This window comes from Marmota monax, unplaced genomic scaffold (genome assembly GCF_021218885.2).
Source record: "Marmota monax isolate L192 unplaced genomic scaffold, Marmota_monax_Labrador192_F-V1.1 WCK01_AAM20220418_F8-fsc00047, whole genome shotgun sequence".
Lineage (NCBI taxonomy): Eukaryota > Metazoa > Chordata > Mammalia > Rodentia > Sciuridae > Marmota > Marmota monax.
The window spans coordinates 9,858,192-9,874,770 of NW_026692072.1; the positions used below are offsets into that span (position 1 = coordinate 9,858,192).

The following is a 16,579-nucleotide window of genomic DNA, read 5'->3' on the forward strand; positions in this document are numbered from 1 at the left end:
CTTGCCTGATCCAGGGTTGTAAAAATTTACACTTATATTTTCTTCTAAGAATTTTAATTTTTCAGCTCCTACATTTATGGTTGTGATTTCTTTCAAGTTAATTTTTGTATATGGTGTGAGGTAGGAGCCTAACTCCATTATTTTGCATGTAAATAATCTTGTCATCTTAGCATCACTTGTTGAAAGGAGTGTTTTCTTATTGAATGATCTTGGTATTCTTACTGACAGTCAACTGTACGTAGATATATGCTTTATTTCTGGATTCTTGATCTATATGTCAATTCTAATACCAGTACCACACTGGCTTGATTACTGTAGCTTTGTATTTAGTTTTGAAATAGGTAAATGTGAGTCCTAAACTTTTTTACTTTTTTAAGGTTTTTCTGGTCAAGGTCTCTTGCTTTTTAATTATTTTTGTTATACTGTAACTTGAATAAGAACAAACAAAAAATAATCTAAACTCCTTGTGCTTATACAACTATAAAACTAAGACAAAGTTACAAATTAAATATTTACAAAACTTATAGCATTCACATTAACACAATTTAATGCAATAGATGAGTTTTTCTTTGAAATGAAGTTGCATCTTTTAAGGTGAATATGGCATTGGCAGTGGTCTCATGGGAGTTAGCAAGCCTGTGCCGTTGTATGCCGAGTGTCAGTGTACCTTTTACTGCATGCTTTGTATTTGAACCCCTAGGAAGCTTACCTTTATATAACTTATTGTTATATATTGTGACATCATTTATCTTCATCTGATATGTGATATGTGATTCATATTTTTCACAACATTTTATTCTGAACATTTTTGTGTGAACATAATTGTTACCCATCACCTAGATCCTACTATTTGCATTTTGCTATAATTGCTTTGTATGATTTACATTTTAAGTTTTTCCCTCTTCTCATTGGCTCACTAAATACAACAGTTTCTCTGTTGCTATAACTGAGTACCATACACAGAGTAGTTTATAAAGAATAAAACTTTATATGACTTATTGTTTTGATGGTTGGGAAATTCATCATTGGGCTGCTGCATCTGGTCAGGTTCTTCTTGCTCATGGGGACTGTTGAGTCCCAGAGTAGCGCAGGGCACTGCGTGGCAAGACAGAACATTCCTGCTCAGGCCTCTTCTCCTCTACTTCTCAGGAAGCCACAGCCCCGTTGGATTAGGGCCCCACCCTGATGGCCTCAGCTAACCTAGTTACCCTCCAGAGGTCTCATCTCCAAATACCATGGTCAAATCAAGTTCCCATGCTCTGAACTCCACAGTAGGGATTAAATTTCAACATGAGTTTTGGTAGAAATATTTAAACCATTATTAAATGTGAGCAAAAATACGCCTATTCTAAATTTTTTATTGCCATCAAAATGAAAATACTAAGATAATTCTTATGGAGAATTTATAGATTTGTAGACTAGAGAAACTGATACAGTTCAGTACTCTGTTTTGAAGCTCAATTTCTGTACATTGAGAAAGGGTGGTCTGCATGGGCAGCCGGGGCCCTCTGTAGCTTTGTAGTTAGTTTTGAAATAGGTAAATGTGAGTCCTAAAACTTTCTTACTTTTTTAAGGTTTTTCTGGTCAAGGTCTCTTGCAAGTTTCTGACTTGTGTGCCAAGGATCTTAATTTGGCATGTTTTTATAGCACGAATATGAACAACTATTGTAAGTAGAAAGGTTACTCCTCTGATTGATGCTTCTGTGAGCATTTACTAAATTAGTTATGTGATTCAACAACAACAAAAAAATTACCCTTTTTCCCGGAGTTCTGGAAATTATTTAATTCAGTTCATGGCGAAGCTTTATGGAAGGCCTATTTGAACCAACTCTTGGGCTCAACAAGGTGAAGGAAATTAGCTTGTTCCCCAGGGGACATTTGTCAGTGTATAGACAGTTTTGATTGTCACCATTGAGGAGCATGTATGTATGCCAAGGGACCCCGAGGCCCCCGTTTCCATGACTTGTTAGGGGACCTGGCGACTCGGTGTGTGGCTATGCTGGTGGCATGGGTGCTCTCTGCTGCAGGGGTGAAACTCAGACCCCCAGCAGGAAGCAGGTGGTCAGCACAAACCATATGCTTTGCACGGTTTGCTCGTCGAGAGCCTCTCACCAGTTCAGAGGATGATGGGGACCTTCCCCGAATCCAGGTTCCCAGAAGCCAGTCAAGGTGCCAGTCTTAGAAGCAAGTCTTTCAAAGGACAGAAACTAGACTTGTGACATTGGCTCTTTTGCACAGCCCCCCCCTCCCTCCAGAGCAAGTGAGTGCCAGCGTTGGTGTGGTACGGCTGAGAAACCCCAGAGAGGCAGTGGGCATGAGGATCGGTCTGTTGGGGGCTCGGCTGCCTCTGGCCTGCCTTAGATACAGCTTCCTTGAGACCGCTTATTCTGTTTGCTGCTGTAATCCAGCTCTGTTCTATTGGTTTAGGACTCTTAATTCCCTCCAGATTTAATCCAGGGAAGAAAACACTGAGAAGATTTAGTCAAAACAAAAAGGAGAACAGACCACTTGGAGCAATAAAGATCATTTTCAAATAATTAATGTCAGAGACTTAAACTGTTATATTGGTGGTATTTTCCTAGTAATTTGAACTCTAGTTTATATGTATAGATATACTGAATTTAAGATCTTTAACTAGATCACTGAAGGTTTCAGTTAGTGTGTAAAGTTCTATGGTTCAGTCATTGGGTAAAGAACCTGGTGCAGTGTCAGTGGAGGGCTGTGTGTGTGTGGGGGGGGGCGGGGGGCTTGTGGGTACCACCCTCCACTGTGGCCCAGGGCTGGGTCTCAGCAGCCTGGCTGGGCTCTGCTCTCTGGCCTGTGTCCAGTCTGGCAGCAGAGGCACTGCTTTCATAGAGAACCCCTGTCCCCCAAACAAAGGACAACCACAGAGATAAAGACACGTCTTCCAGGAACCTGGGCCAGGGCAGGGTGGCTTTGCTGCCCTACGTGAGAGTTGCTTTCTGAGGGAATTCCCACACCTCCCGAGGCTACAGGAGGAGTGAGGGGAGGGAGGGCTGTTTTTGTTTTTATTTTAAATCTCTCCCAGTAGTTTTTCAATGGGAAGCCGAGGATTGTTGCTATTGATAGCTTCTTCTCACAGCTGTGTTGGCCCCAGCTGGAATTCTTGTCATTTTCCTTCTAAAAGGAACTAAATTGGGAGTTTACCTCCATTACTATTGAGGGCAACTTCAAGTTCTCAGCATGATTTTACTTAAATTTAGATATCAGGCTGCTGGGAGGAAACATGAAAGGCGTAGCTAGTAATTTTAGTCTTTGAAAGAAAAACAAATCCACCTTTAAATTTCGTTTGCTTAAAACCAAAATGAGCATACCCTCTCAAACTGCCTGTCGGGTCAGGGAGGGCCAGCAGGCGGGCAGCAGGGGAACACGGTCAGCCTCTTGTTCACATTTGTACGTCCATGTGGGAGACAGAGCCCGGTGGAGTGGGGATCCTGTGCTCCTGGTAACAGCGTCTGGAACAGAACTTTGTTTCTTAACAGTGAAATCTAACTCTGCGTCTGTCTCCTCAAGAGTTGCTTTGGGCAGTGCACACGGACATCTCTGTGTGGATCTTTGTGTGTGATCTTTGTGTCTGTGCATCTGAAAGTCGTGCATTCGTGTCGGTACCACCAGTTCTGTCCAGCACTGCAAGGCCTTCTGGTCTTCTCTGTTTGCATATTGGTTGTACCCTTCTCCGGCTCCCGTCATCCTCAGTGTCTTTATGGGGACTGATGGACCTTTCCATGTCTTTCCATGTTTGTACATAATCAGGTGTTGCTGCCACCGCCCCACGCTACACAAGTCCTCCTCACCTGCCCAGACTCTCCCGTGCTGCACTTCACTGCTGTCCCCCCACCCCGGTCCACCTTCCTCATGCTTCTCAGTTCTACCTCTGGAGTGATGCTACCATTGCTGTCATCCTTCTGCCACCTGGGCACTTTTGCAGCCTGCCCAGGCTTTGGCACTATCTGGGCTGCCCACCTGCCCTCCTAACCACATCCCTTGCTGGGTGGCCACCACAGCTACCCCATTGCCAGTCCCCAGTGCAGAAGGCCTGCTCTCCCTTCTTGGGCTCTGATGCCCTGTGCCAGGCCATGCACTGGTCTCCAGTAAGTAGAAGCTCTCGCCTCACTCTGGCTTCAACATTCCAGGTGCGCTGTCTCCTTCACCATCCCTGCCATGCAGAAAAGGGACCAGTCTGTACATCTAACACAAGCTGTCTCCCTGATGAGCCTTCCAGAGCTTTCTTCTCTCCACCTTATCCTCTAACCTCTGGATCTCAGCCCACCTAGGACAGCTCTGTCAAGTACAACTTTCTGCGAAGAAAGATGGCCTGCATTTGTGTTTTCAGTTCGCCACCAGCCACACATGGCTATCAAGCACTGGAAATACAGCTAGAGTGCCTGAGGAACTGGATTTTAAATTTTATTTAATTTTCATTAAGCCTAAGTGGCTGCCTATAGCTGATTTCTCCTAGACAGTGAAGTTCTAGCAAATCTGCTGGCCCTGTTCTGTCCTAACTGTAATGTGGGAAATGCCCTTTTGCTCTTAGTTCAGCTAAACAAAGAAATTGCCAAAAGAGAGAGTCTGGGGGGGGGCGTGGTCACAGAGCTGGCTGTGGAGGATGCCGTGCCCCTCTCTGGGCTTATTTAGTGGCTCTGCCTGGTTGGCAGGTGTTCACCTTCCTTACCTATTGCTTGGTGCCCCCTGCCCTGGAGTTTCATGCTCTAGGAAGGAAACTGACCTCCTCAGCTGGAGAGGGTCTCTTCTTTGGCTGTGGGTTTCTATGGTAAGGCTCTCCTCAGCTGGAGGCTACAAATAAATATAAGAAATTAAGGGGAGAAAAGCAAGCAAGCAAAATGGAGATGAGTTCACAACCCACAGGCTTTTGGTTCTTCCTGAAGCATGGTGTCATCCCGGCTTGCCTGATGGTGCTGCCCATGACACGTAGAGCCCTGGTGTTTCTCTGGGCCTGAGCCGTTTGGACTAGATGTAAGCGATGCTGTTTGCGGGTCCCGTGGTGTTTCATTTCTTCCTGGACCTGCTGTATACGTGCCTTCTCTTTGGTGGTGATTTCTGGTAGTTCCCCTTCATGCCCTGGACTTTGGCACTGTCTGGGCTGCCCACCTACCTTCCAGGAAGTAATTACTTTCCATCTTCTCCCCAAAATCTTTCCCTTGACTTCAGACTTACTAACTTACTTTGTGTTCACTGTTATTTATTTATTTGAGGTTCAGTCCTACCTTTTGCCCAGGCTGGCCTTGAGCTCCTGGTTTCAAGTGATCTTCCTAACTCAGCGTCCTGACTAGCTGGAACAACAGTTGTGTGCCACTGTGCCTGGCTTTTATGTTCATATTTTTGTCTCTTATGAAGATCTACATAGCATTAGACTCTTAGAAATCCTTTTTGCCCTCCATATTCTATTAAGCATCATTGGACACCCATGCTTTGGGAATATAGATTTTTCTGCTTCTAATTTTCAACTTCCATTACTGTCCTTGTGGCTTTGACATTGGGGATTCTTTCCTTGGAGCCTCTGCCTGGTGTAGGGATGCCGTTCCACTGTGCTACCCATAGAGTAGAATCCCCCGCCTCCCTGTTTGAAGAATGCAGCCAACTCTCAGTTTCTTTTCAGAGTCGAGAGTCAGATTTAACTAATGATAACATTTTGATGTTCTTTCCAAATAACCAGTCAGTCAGCTTCTGTGTCTCTGCACACAAATGTATTCATAGCATGGGTTCCAGGCATGTACTCATAGAGTGCTGTCTAGGCTTGGCATATAATGAGCACTTCCTTACCGCACTGAGAACTTTCCCAAGTAAAACTTTTATGATTACATACTATTTCAGAATGTGAACAAATAATACCTTATCTTCTTCCAGTATGTAATATTTTAAATATTCAGTAATGCCACAGAGTATAATTTCCAAAAGACAAAAATCAGTGGATATCAAGACTGGTAAGCCAGCACTTGTTGCTGTGAGTTGAATATCAAAGTTTGTTTAACCTTGACTGACATGCCAACTGCAGGTTTCCAGTCACCTTCTCTTCTCTTTGTAGTCCTCGGCGATACTTCCTCCTGTCCTCTCAGATGGCTGTCCATCCCGAGTACAGAGAGGACCTAGATGCTCTGCAGGCCAAACATGGAGGGTCGGTGTTGGTGCTGGATAAGTGCAGCAACCTCTCAGAGGGCGCCCTTTCTGTCCGAAAGCGCTGCCACAAGCACCAGGTCTTCGATTACCCGCAGGTGCTGCAGGTGAGTGTCATTCATGACCTCTGTTGGGCTCAGGAGAGGTCACTTCCCGGGGCTGCAGCTGATCCTAGCAAACAGAAGTTGTTTGTTTTCCACATGCAACTAGGAACATTACCCAAAGGGAGAAGAAAATGGAGTATTGCTCTTTGCCATGAACTTAGACCTCCAGGTGCCGGGGTGTCTGGTTTACTGTGTTCATAGGAAGCTTGGTCTGTGAGAGTTCAGGCTCCTTTCAGATACTCACTGTATTTCACCAGTATAGATCTGGTAGATGTACAGGAAGCCACATGGACAAAGCAGGCAGGTGCGTTTGCTCTTACCTCTGTGCTCCTGGGCCATCTAGAGACATCCTTCTTTAAGGTGGCAACTTGCTTTGCCGGCCCTGCTAGCCCACAAGACTGCAGTCAGCTTTCCCTGGGAGTGCAGGGTTTTTGGGGTTGTTTTCATTTTGGTTTTGGTGTTTACTTCAATTGTGTGTACCTCCACAGACAAAGGCAAACCATCCCTTTAGGGGTGTCTTAGAGGTGTTTAGCATCCAAGGGCACGGGGGCTGGGGAAGGAGAATATGAGCCTCGTTCATGTAAATATTCAAAATTCAGAATTGTTCAGGAGAAATATCAAGGAGCTAGTGTGATTTTTTTTTTTTTTTTTTTAAATCTCCTGAGAGCGGGCCCATGCTGAGATTGTTAAAATACTTTCTTTCAAGAAACGTGGCTCTTCCTCTGGAATGTCTGACTGATAACAGTGGTGATGTGAGCAGGAGTAGTTTAGTAACCCTATCTAGACAGGAGAAGTGGTTATCACACTTGTGTCCACATGTGGGCGCCCCTTGGGCGGCAAGCCTTCCACCTGCAGCTCCAGGTGCTGCGGTCTTGCTCCATCCCTCTCTCCCCAGGGGGTTTTGGGATTTTGAGTTTCTTCCCTTCTTTCATTTCTGAACTTTCCTTTTCTCTAGAGATTAGATGATGTTTTACTTTTCAACATTTTTTTTTCTCTGAAGAGGTACAACCTGGGAGAAACTGAGTGTTCGGGAAGGAATCGTCCCTTATTATGGTCCCCAGCTGTCTTTCCTCTGTTCCTCTCTCATTTTCACAAGCACTCCCACATGTGGGGAGGCATTTAATGGAGGGAGTGAAGAAGAGATTTTTTTTTTTTTTTTGACATCTTTCTTTCATTGGGTTCATTGTTTCTAGACTAAACGTGTCTGTCTTCATGTCTTTTCAAAGGCATTGCATTCCTAATTGAATGTCTTCTGCGTGCAGACACTGCTAAAAGCCCCGGGAGTAGGAAGATGAGTGGCGATTTGATCTCTCCCTTTAGGGGCTCCTCTAGAGGGCCCTGTGTTCCCCGGCAATGGGGGTGTGGTAAGCGCTGTAAGCGGTGTCAGCAGTGGCCCTGGCGTGCTCACGCAGTCCACCAGTGCTAAGGGAGGCTAGGCTGCAGGAGCCCATGAGGTGGCCTGTGCCGAGGAAGACTTGGTTGGCTTTGAACCCGTGCAGAACACCAGTTCAGACGTCATTTAAATGACACTGAAGAGTAGCAACATGAAGGCTCACAGCCACTTAAGCTTGTCAGTGTTTGATGTGTGTGAACTATGATCTTGGTCTTTTCTGAATCTAGGTGCCTCGGTGTCGCTTGGTTTTACGCCTTGAAGGGGCTCATGGTCCGAGGGATGGCAAGGCTGGTTGGTAATCCCTACCCTCTGCTTGTGCTCTTGCAGGAGGCTACTTTCTGTGTGGTCCTTCGTGGTGCTCGGCTGGGCCAGGCTGTGTTGAGTGACGTGCTGCAGGCTGGCTGTGTCCCCGTAATCATTGCCGACTCCTATGTTCTGCCTTTCTCTGAAGTTCTGGACTGGAAGAGGTGGGTATTCCCGTCTCGTCAACTTTAGCTGGTGGGTCTGCAAGCAGTAGAAATCAACAGCCCCTTGGTGACTGTAATGCGTACCTAGGCTGGAGAACGACAGGGTGAGCATCCGTAATCTGAAAATGCAAAATCAGATATGCTCCAAAATTGGAAATTTTCTGAGCACTGTCATGATGCCACCAGTGGAAAATTCCACCTCATATGATAGGTCCCAGTCAAAATGCAGGTGTACTGTGCAGTTACCTTCAGTTCACGCATGTAGGTTGTATATGAGGCCTAAATGAATTTCTTGTTCAGTCATGGGTCCTGTCCCCAAGATGTCTCATTGTGTATGCAAATATTCTAAAATCTGAAAACATTCAAAATCTTAAGCACCTGGTCTAGCTTTTTGAATAAGGGATGGCCCACCTGTATTCCTTTGGTCCTGTTCTGTTGTATTTTCCATCTGGAGACTTAGCACATTGGCTTAGAGCAGTTCATAGATTGAGGCCTCTGGCCCAAATTTGCAGGATAGCTATTTCTGTAAGTAAAATTTGATTGAAACTATTGTCATGTTACTTGAGTGATTGCACAGAGACTGCAGCTTACCAAACTTGAAATATTTACTATTTGGCCTTTTCCACAAAGCAGTTCCCAGCTCCTAGCCAAGAGCAGTAGTTTTCAGCTGATAGGGGAGTAGGCTCACCTGAGAGGAGGAGGAGTTGTTGTTGTTATTTTATGGCACTAGGGGTTGAGCCCAGGACCTTATGCATGCTAAGCAATCTCTCTTCCATGAACTACATCCTCCCTATTTGAGATAGGGTCTTGCTAAGTTGCCCAGGAAGGCCTCAAACTTGTGATTCTCTAGCCTCAGCCTGCCTCCCAAGTCACTGGGATTATAGGTGTGTGCCACCACTTCTGGCCCTATCCTTGGGGATTCTGAATTTTAAAACCACCCTTAACCTGATTTGTAGCCTCCACAGACTGCCATGGCTACAGATTTTCTGTTGAATTTGTACAATGATCTGGCTGGTATTGGAGAGCCTCTGCCTGGGGGTATACTTAGAAACATCGCCAGGGATAAGTACAACCGGGATCCTGCCTTGTGCTGTTCCTGGTCTTGCCCACTGTTCTCAGCTTTATTTCCCTGAGACTTTGGTGGTTTGTGTTGCAAACTGATTCCTTAGTTGTGTCCCTCTCAGTCCTGCCCTTGCCTCAGATGCTTGACTGCTGTCTTTATCTCATGGCTTTTTTGATATTTATCCAAGTCTGATCTCCACAGGTATTTGAACAATTTAAATAGCACTGTTTCATTCGTTTAGTTATTCATCCCATATTTATTGAAAGCCTATTGTGAATAACACAGTTTCTGCTTCTGAGGAGACAAGGACCTGGGGGTGGGGTGGGGTGGGAAGACAAACCATTGATTAAGGTTGAATATCCCTTGAACATTCCTTATCCAAAATGCTAGGCACCCGAAGTGTTTTAGGTTTTAGTACATTGGCATACACATAACAAGATATCTTGGGGAAGAGACCCAGATCTAAACATGAAATTCATTGAGTTTTTTGTTTGTTTGTTTTGGTATGGGGGATTGAACTCAGGGGCACTTGATCACCGAGCCCCATCCCCAGCCCTATTTTGTATTTGATTTAGAGACAGGGGCTCACTGAGTTGCTTAGCACCTTGCTTTTTTGCTGAGGGTAGCTTTGAACTTTCCATCCTCCTGCCTCAGCCTCCCGAGCTGCTGGGATCACAGGTGTGCTCCACTGCACCTGGCTCACTGATGTTTTATAATCTACCTTATGGCCTGAAGGAAATGTCATACATGATTTTGTGCATGAAACAGTTTCACAGTGTGGAATTTTCTACTTGTGGCATCATGTTGGCACTCCAGAGTTTTCAGATTTTGGAGCATTTTGGATTTTGGACTTTTGTATGAGGGATGCGCAACCTGCCCAGCTTTCTGTGATGAATGCCATGGCAGATGTACTCACAGGGGCTGTGAAAACGCAGAAAAGGGAAGAATATGAGGTTATTCGCTGTATTGTAGAGAAGCGATGAGCTACTTCTAGCATTTAACTGCCTATGAAAACATTTATTGAGCACCTTTTATTTGCCAGGCATTGTTAGGAACACAGATACCAGAATGTGCAAGGTCAAACCTTTGCTCCCAGAAGCTCATGGTTTTTAGTAGTGGAAGACAAACAACTATGCCAGCAATTACCAAAACTGTGACATGACATAGCCCTGGTAGGACGGGATGCTAGAAAAGTGAAAAGGAGGTAGCCATTGTTGTTGGTGGGTCAGTGAGGGTTTCTTAGAGTTGGTGATTTGAGCTGGGCATGAATGCCCATTTCTATGAGAATAGACCTGCTTGGGTAGTTGTGATTATGGATAAGTGGTGGAAAGGCCCAGGTTTAAGTTAGATAACCGGCTCTGTTACTGGCTAGCATGTGACTGTGGTAAATTGTTTACTCTTTTTTGAGCCTCAGTTGTCCCATCTGTATAGTAGAAATGGTTGACATGTTTAATAAATGCTTATCACACGGTTACTGCTAGGCAACCTGCCAGGTGCTTGGGCCATGCTGGTGAGTGGAGCAGGCAGCTTCCCTCCTCATGGACTAGCCCAGTGAGCAGAAATGGGTTAGATTTTAATTAATTTACACAAGCATAACTCTACTCAATGTCCTGCAGGCGGTCGTGGAGTCCTCCCTTCCCCTGTCACCGTGACTGTTCTGTGAGCACGGCCCCGCCCTTCTCACCAGCTCTCCCCTGTCCGCATACCTTGCCAGCTTCTGCAGGGGTCCTGGAGGTCTCCCTGCTCCTGAGCTTGCTTCCTGTAGTTTGTTCTGACACCGTGGACCGCACAGTCCTGTGGGAGCATAATCACACTTGCCAGGCCTTTGCTTAACACCTCCTGGTGGTTTCCATTTGACAGTACCCTGTCCTTATTTGCTTTGCTGTGACCTCCCTCTCGTCTCTCCTTGGCTCCTGGTGTTCTCCATCCTGTTTACTCTGCTCCGGCCGTAGCAGCTTGCTTGTTTGCTGTTCTGGGAACATAACTGACGTGCTGCTTCCTGCTTAGTCCTGCCTGGAGCATTCTTCCCTTGGCATTCCCGTGACCTGCTTACCACCTCTCCTTCCTTGACTGATTTGTCCCGTTGTGTTCCCAGTGTCCAGCACACAGTAGGTCCTCTATAAATAAATGCTGAATAAGTGAGTGGATTTTCATAGACAGCTTAAGGGGGAAGGCAATACAGTTAATGCAGGGAGCACAAAGGAGAGTGGAAAGTAGTGTGCCTGGGAGGTGGGATTCACATGCACAAGCCCCATGGTAGGGCAGAGTGTGGTGTGAAGTGACTGAGAGAATACCAGTGTGACCAGGGCCCACGGTGGGGTGGAGGGAGGAATGAGAGCTGCTGAGAGCTCCCCGGAGAAGGCTGGTCAGGAGGAGGGATGGGGAGAGGACCTCCCTGTCCGGATGTGGCTGAAGCAGGCTCGGGTGTTGTTTCTGCTCATACGAATGAAACAAGACTTTCTGTAAGAGAGCTTTCTGTGGAGGGTGATGTGTGCACACTGCTTCTCTGTTGTGTCCAGAGCGTCTGTGGTGGTTCCCGAAGAAAAGATGTCAGCCGTGTACAGCATTCTGCAGAGCATCCCACAAAGACAGATTGAGGAAATGCAGAGACAGGTGAGAGGCCAAGGCCAACAGCCCCGTGGGGAGGTGGCAGGGTGGGGATGACATGCTGGACGCGGTTCTTGGACACAGGGACAGCAGTCAAATGCCAGAGTGGGGTTTGTCTCTTCCCTGTGTCAGCTCACCAAACGTAAATGATAGGAGAGCAGGGCCGGGCGAGTTGCGTCAAGTAAGGTTCAAAATGGTAACTGTCTGGGATGTTCAGGCTTCACTAGGGGAAGCCTGTTGTGGTTCAGGGACGCCAAGTCGAAGCCTGCGGGAAGAAGGTTCACAGTCACAGCAGGTGATGCTGCTCATGACTGAGACAGGGAGTCTGGCCGCCAGTGCTTCTGCGTGGCTGTGACGTGACGGTGGTGCTGTGTACACGACCTCGCTTCCTGGGTCAGCGGCCTTGGTGACAACGCTCCCTCCTGCCTGGTGGAGCATTCACCCTTCTCCGCCTTTCTCTCCAGACTTTTCCTTGGGCGGCTCTGACTGCCTCAAGGATTCCTCTGGGCTGCCCGGTGAGTCCTCCTGGTCTTTCCTTCTCTTGGAGTAAATCTCACTGGGATTAGAAATTTAAAAGTCTATTCTCAAATTGGTAATATATTTGTTTTTTTCTGTTTCCTTTTTTTTTTTTTTAAAAAAATCATCTAATTTGTTTTATATCTTTATTTATTTTTATGTGGTGCTGAGGATCGAACCCAGTGCCTCACATGTGCGAGGCCGGCGCTGTACCACTGAGCTACAGCCCCAGCTCTGTTTCCTTTTTTAAAAATAGATTTTTAAAACCTTTTTATTGTTGTCACATCTCTGCAGGAGATGGGCAGGGCAAGAACCCGGAGTGCTCTGGGTACGCATCCTTGGGTTCAGCTTGGCTCCCCCATCCCCTTGTTCAGCTTGGCTCCACTCCCTTGGGTGCCTGCAGTTACCCTGGCCAGAAAAGGGGCCTCAGGCTTCTTTCTGAGTGAGGGGGACAGTCACCTGCTGTGCCCTGAGGAGGCTCTGGGTTACGGTGCTGCACTGTTGGCAGGCTCCCCTGCCCCCCTGGGCCTGGGTATTGGTGACCACTCCTCCCTCCCTCAGCTCCCACTCTTGTTGCTTTGGTCTCATCTCCCATTCTTTTACATAGGGCCACACAGCATGGAGGGAGAATGTAGTGGAACAAATCCGCTCATTTGATGGCTGGGAAGCCGGAGGTGCGGAGAGGGAGGGTGGTGGGGAAGGGACCAGGTCCCTTTTATAGTACACCCAACAACCTGGAGACCTCTCACTAGGATCTGCCTCTTAAAGGTCCCACCACCCCTAGTACCACCATCTGGGAGTTGAGCCCTCTATACACGGGCCCTGGGACATTATCCAAAGTACAGAAATACCAAACTTCCTATCACACAGCAATTAAGTCTGTAGGTTCTTAGATTGTCTGTGTTGAATGCCAGCTCTGCTGGATGCACGCTGTGTGCTCTTGGGCAAGGATCTACCTACTCTGAGCCTCAGAAACCTCATCTGTGAAACATTTTGGCTTTTTTTTTTTTTTTTTTTTTTGTACCAAGGATTGAACTCAGAGAAGACACTTGGGCATTGAGCCACATCCCCAGACCTATTTTATATTTTATGTAGACGTAGGATCTCACTGAGTTGCTTAGGGCCTTACTAAGGTGCTGAGGCTGGTTTGAACTCTCAGTCCTCCTGCCTCAGCCTCCTAAGCCTCTTGGATTACTGGTGATGCCACTGTGCGCAGCCTACATGTTGGCATGATTGGATTGGAAAACAAATCAGAAGTTGATGAGCTTCCCTCCTGGCTGTGTCACAGTGTGCTCATGTTTACTTTAAGTTTTTGGGCTTCCCCCTGTTGCTTAATTACTACTGACCTCATTAGGATTATAAAATCACTTTTGAGATCTCTAGATTTTTATTCTGAACCTGTGGTTCTTAAAACTGATGTAGAGGAGAAGCATCAGGTATTTGTACTCCTTGTGTTACGTTTTGTGGCATCTGTATTTATGAACAAAACTAATTATAGAATCACATGCTAAATCATATTCCATAAGAAGAAACTGGGGAGGTAAAATTGAGCAGTTCCTATACACTTACCTCTCTTCCCCACCACCCTACCAGTCCTTCTGGTTGAGAAAGAGTCATTGATTTTCAGACCAGCTCACTGAATACAGTTGTTCTGCAGGAACTAGGGGCCTGAGGCCAGCCCCCAGTCATTTCAGTGGTGGGCTCAGAGTCATGAACTGTTGAGATGGAATGAATGCAATCATTAAAAACAGGGTGCTGTACGCTCTGTGGGTTCCAAGAGACACACTTGGAGTCAGAGGACTTGGGCTCTGTCCCTATTAATTGCATGACCATGGTAAGTCACCCATGCTGCTAGGCTCTCATTTTCTTATTTATGAAATGAAGGGCTTGGCTAAATTATCCCTCATGTTCCTTGGAGCTATTTAAGAACTCCACGAAACTCCTGTCCCAGCAAGACTGTTGCTCTCCCTGACAATGAACAGCTCAGTAGTCATCTCTTCTCCCCCAAACACGTCTGTTAACAAGGGGTAGTTACTTCTCTGGTGGCGGACACCCTGAGTTATGCCATGTTACACAGGAGGGCTTCCTGGGCCCTCTTTCCTGGTGCTGCTATCTGACTGTCCACAGTTCTCTATTGGTGCCCTGTTGGTTTGCTTCCCTTTCTCTGGTATTCTGTGAACCCTTCCAACCCTACATTCCTAGACTACAGTGATAGCAGCTAGCTGTGAGATGATCTGGTTGAAGTAATTCCCAGTTAGGTATCAAGGATGACTGGGTTCAAGTGCTTCTAGATACCAATAACATCTTCCCCTCTCCCAAGCTGTGACAGCTAAAAATGTCTCTAGACATTGCCAGAAGTCCCTCTTGGGGTGAGGGGAACAAAATTCCTTTAATTGAAAAACCACTATACTATCGATAATGTGTCATCTGTAAGATCAGAGAGTGCGTTAGTCAGCTTTGTGTCACTGCAGTGGAGTGCCTGAGCAATTAACTTATCAAGAGAAAGGGCTTATTTAGCTCACGGTTTGGAGGTTCAGATCCAAGATCTGGCAGCCCCCTGGTGTGGCCTCTGATGAGGGCAGTAGATGGCAATGGCAGAAGCACTTGGAGTGAGTGGTCACTCCACTAGTCAGGAAGCAGAGAAAGAGAGGATGGGTCAGAGTCTGTGAGCCCCTTTGAGGGCACACTCCCAGTGATTTCCCTCCCATGAGGCTCCGCAGCATCTCCCGTGCTGCCTGCCCTGAGAACTTTCCCTACGGACCTTTAGGGGACTACAGCAAAGAGAGTGAAGGTTCTTTTTGTTCTGTAACAAAATATGCTGTTTCTAAACTATGCTTGTCATTTTGCCTTCTGTTTTCCTTCCATCTGTTTAACTTGACCTTGGCAGGAGTAAGTAAAAAAATAGTCTCCACCTGATTCTGAAAAACTGCTGCATCTTAGTGAGTTCTCTTAAGGAAGGACAGATTTGGGCCGTCTTGTAAGACAGGCATGAACCTTTTGGGGCACCTGAGGCTGATAGCTTAATGCTCCTAGGTGATTGCCAGAATGAACTGAGGCTGAGGAAGCAGGCCCTAAGGGAGCTGCATGGACAGCTGTCACCAGCAGAGGTCTCCATCCACTTTTAGGTGACTCTTTCCAAGAAGTCCCAAATGCCCTGAGCTGCTATTCTTCATAGGAGTGTCAACCTCTTTGCTGCTCAGTGAAGAAGAAACAGTGCTCAGCTTAGGGGTTTGTGCTCCCTGGATGAGAGAGAGAATGAGTTTCTGAATTGATCCAGAATTGTGGGGTGGGATCTTGGTGAGAAAGGTGTTGCAGCAACAGTCTGCACCTTCAAGTTTGGGGTCAGAAAGGCTGCAGTCGCCTGGTGGATACATGGCCCAGGTCCTTACTGAGCTGGGGAGTTCGGTTGTTAAGGGAGAAGAACATTCTTCCTGACAAGGAAAAGAGTTAAATTTCCTCTTGACCTTAGCTGTGGTTGTGCAGCTCCCTGAGGTTAAACGTGAGGCTGGAGCTGTGAGCTCAGTGAGTGCTGTAGTTAGGTGAGCAGGTTTGGAGGAAAGGGCAACAGAGAAGAGTGTGTCTGGCAAACACTCCTGCAGGCCACCAGCCAGCAGTGTCCACACACAGGCACTGGACAGCCTTGGGGGGCTCACGAGGGTTTTGGGGTGAGTTAAACAGTTCCTTAAATCATTAGAGGATAGTAGTTATAACAATGTGAAGCTGAATTATTGGTTGCCCTTTATGAGCTAACTGGCTAGCCTAGCCAATTGATTTTTTGAAGGCCTAGGTGTTGTTTTCATGGGGAGTATGGATGATGGTAAGGAATCTGTATTCCACCCACAATGAGGACTAGTCATCTGGAAGATACGGTACGCGCTCAGAGAAGGTTGACAGGATGACATGAGCTTTCTGCAGCATGTCAGGGGCTGAAGTGGGAGGAGGAGTCAGCTAACATCAGGACAGATGGACTGGAAGTAGCATCTGAGCAGGCTTAGGATGAGGCACTTTCTTACTCTGGAAGGCAGGAGGAGGTGTGCAAATAAACATTTCTCTGTAGTCAAATGGCACGTACTTATCCCAGGCCCCTTGATCTGCCAGAAAAGGCAGACAAGCGAGGGTCTTGGCAGGCTGGAGGGACTCGGGCTGTATAGTTAGGAATGTCTGTGAGGTGGGAGGGAGGTGTAAGTGGATCCCCAGTTTATCTGTTGAGCAGAGTTTCCAAACATTCTTTTATTGGTCAGTGGCTCCACCAGCAGTGACCTCTCCCCTCAGCCAC

General features: G+C 46.7%; 1 protein-coding gene across 2 annotated transcripts in view; it reads left to right on the top strand.

Moving 5' to 3' along the window:
- The window catches only part of Ext2 (exostosin glycosyltransferase 2), a 144,858-nt gene that overhangs the window by 18,796 nt on the left and 109,483 nt on the right, over window positions 1–16,579 (top strand). For both annotated transcript variants that reach the window (XM_046456410.1, XM_046456407.2), the window contains exons 5-7: window positions 6,065–6,260; window positions 7,978–8,117; window positions 11,700–11,793. In XM_046456410.1, coding sequence (XP_046312366.1) covers window positions 6,065–6,260; window positions 7,978–8,117; window positions 11,700–11,793 — 430 coding nt within the window. The remainder of the gene's footprint in view (window positions 1–6,064; window positions 6,261–7,977; window positions 8,118–11,699; window positions 11,794–16,579) is intronic.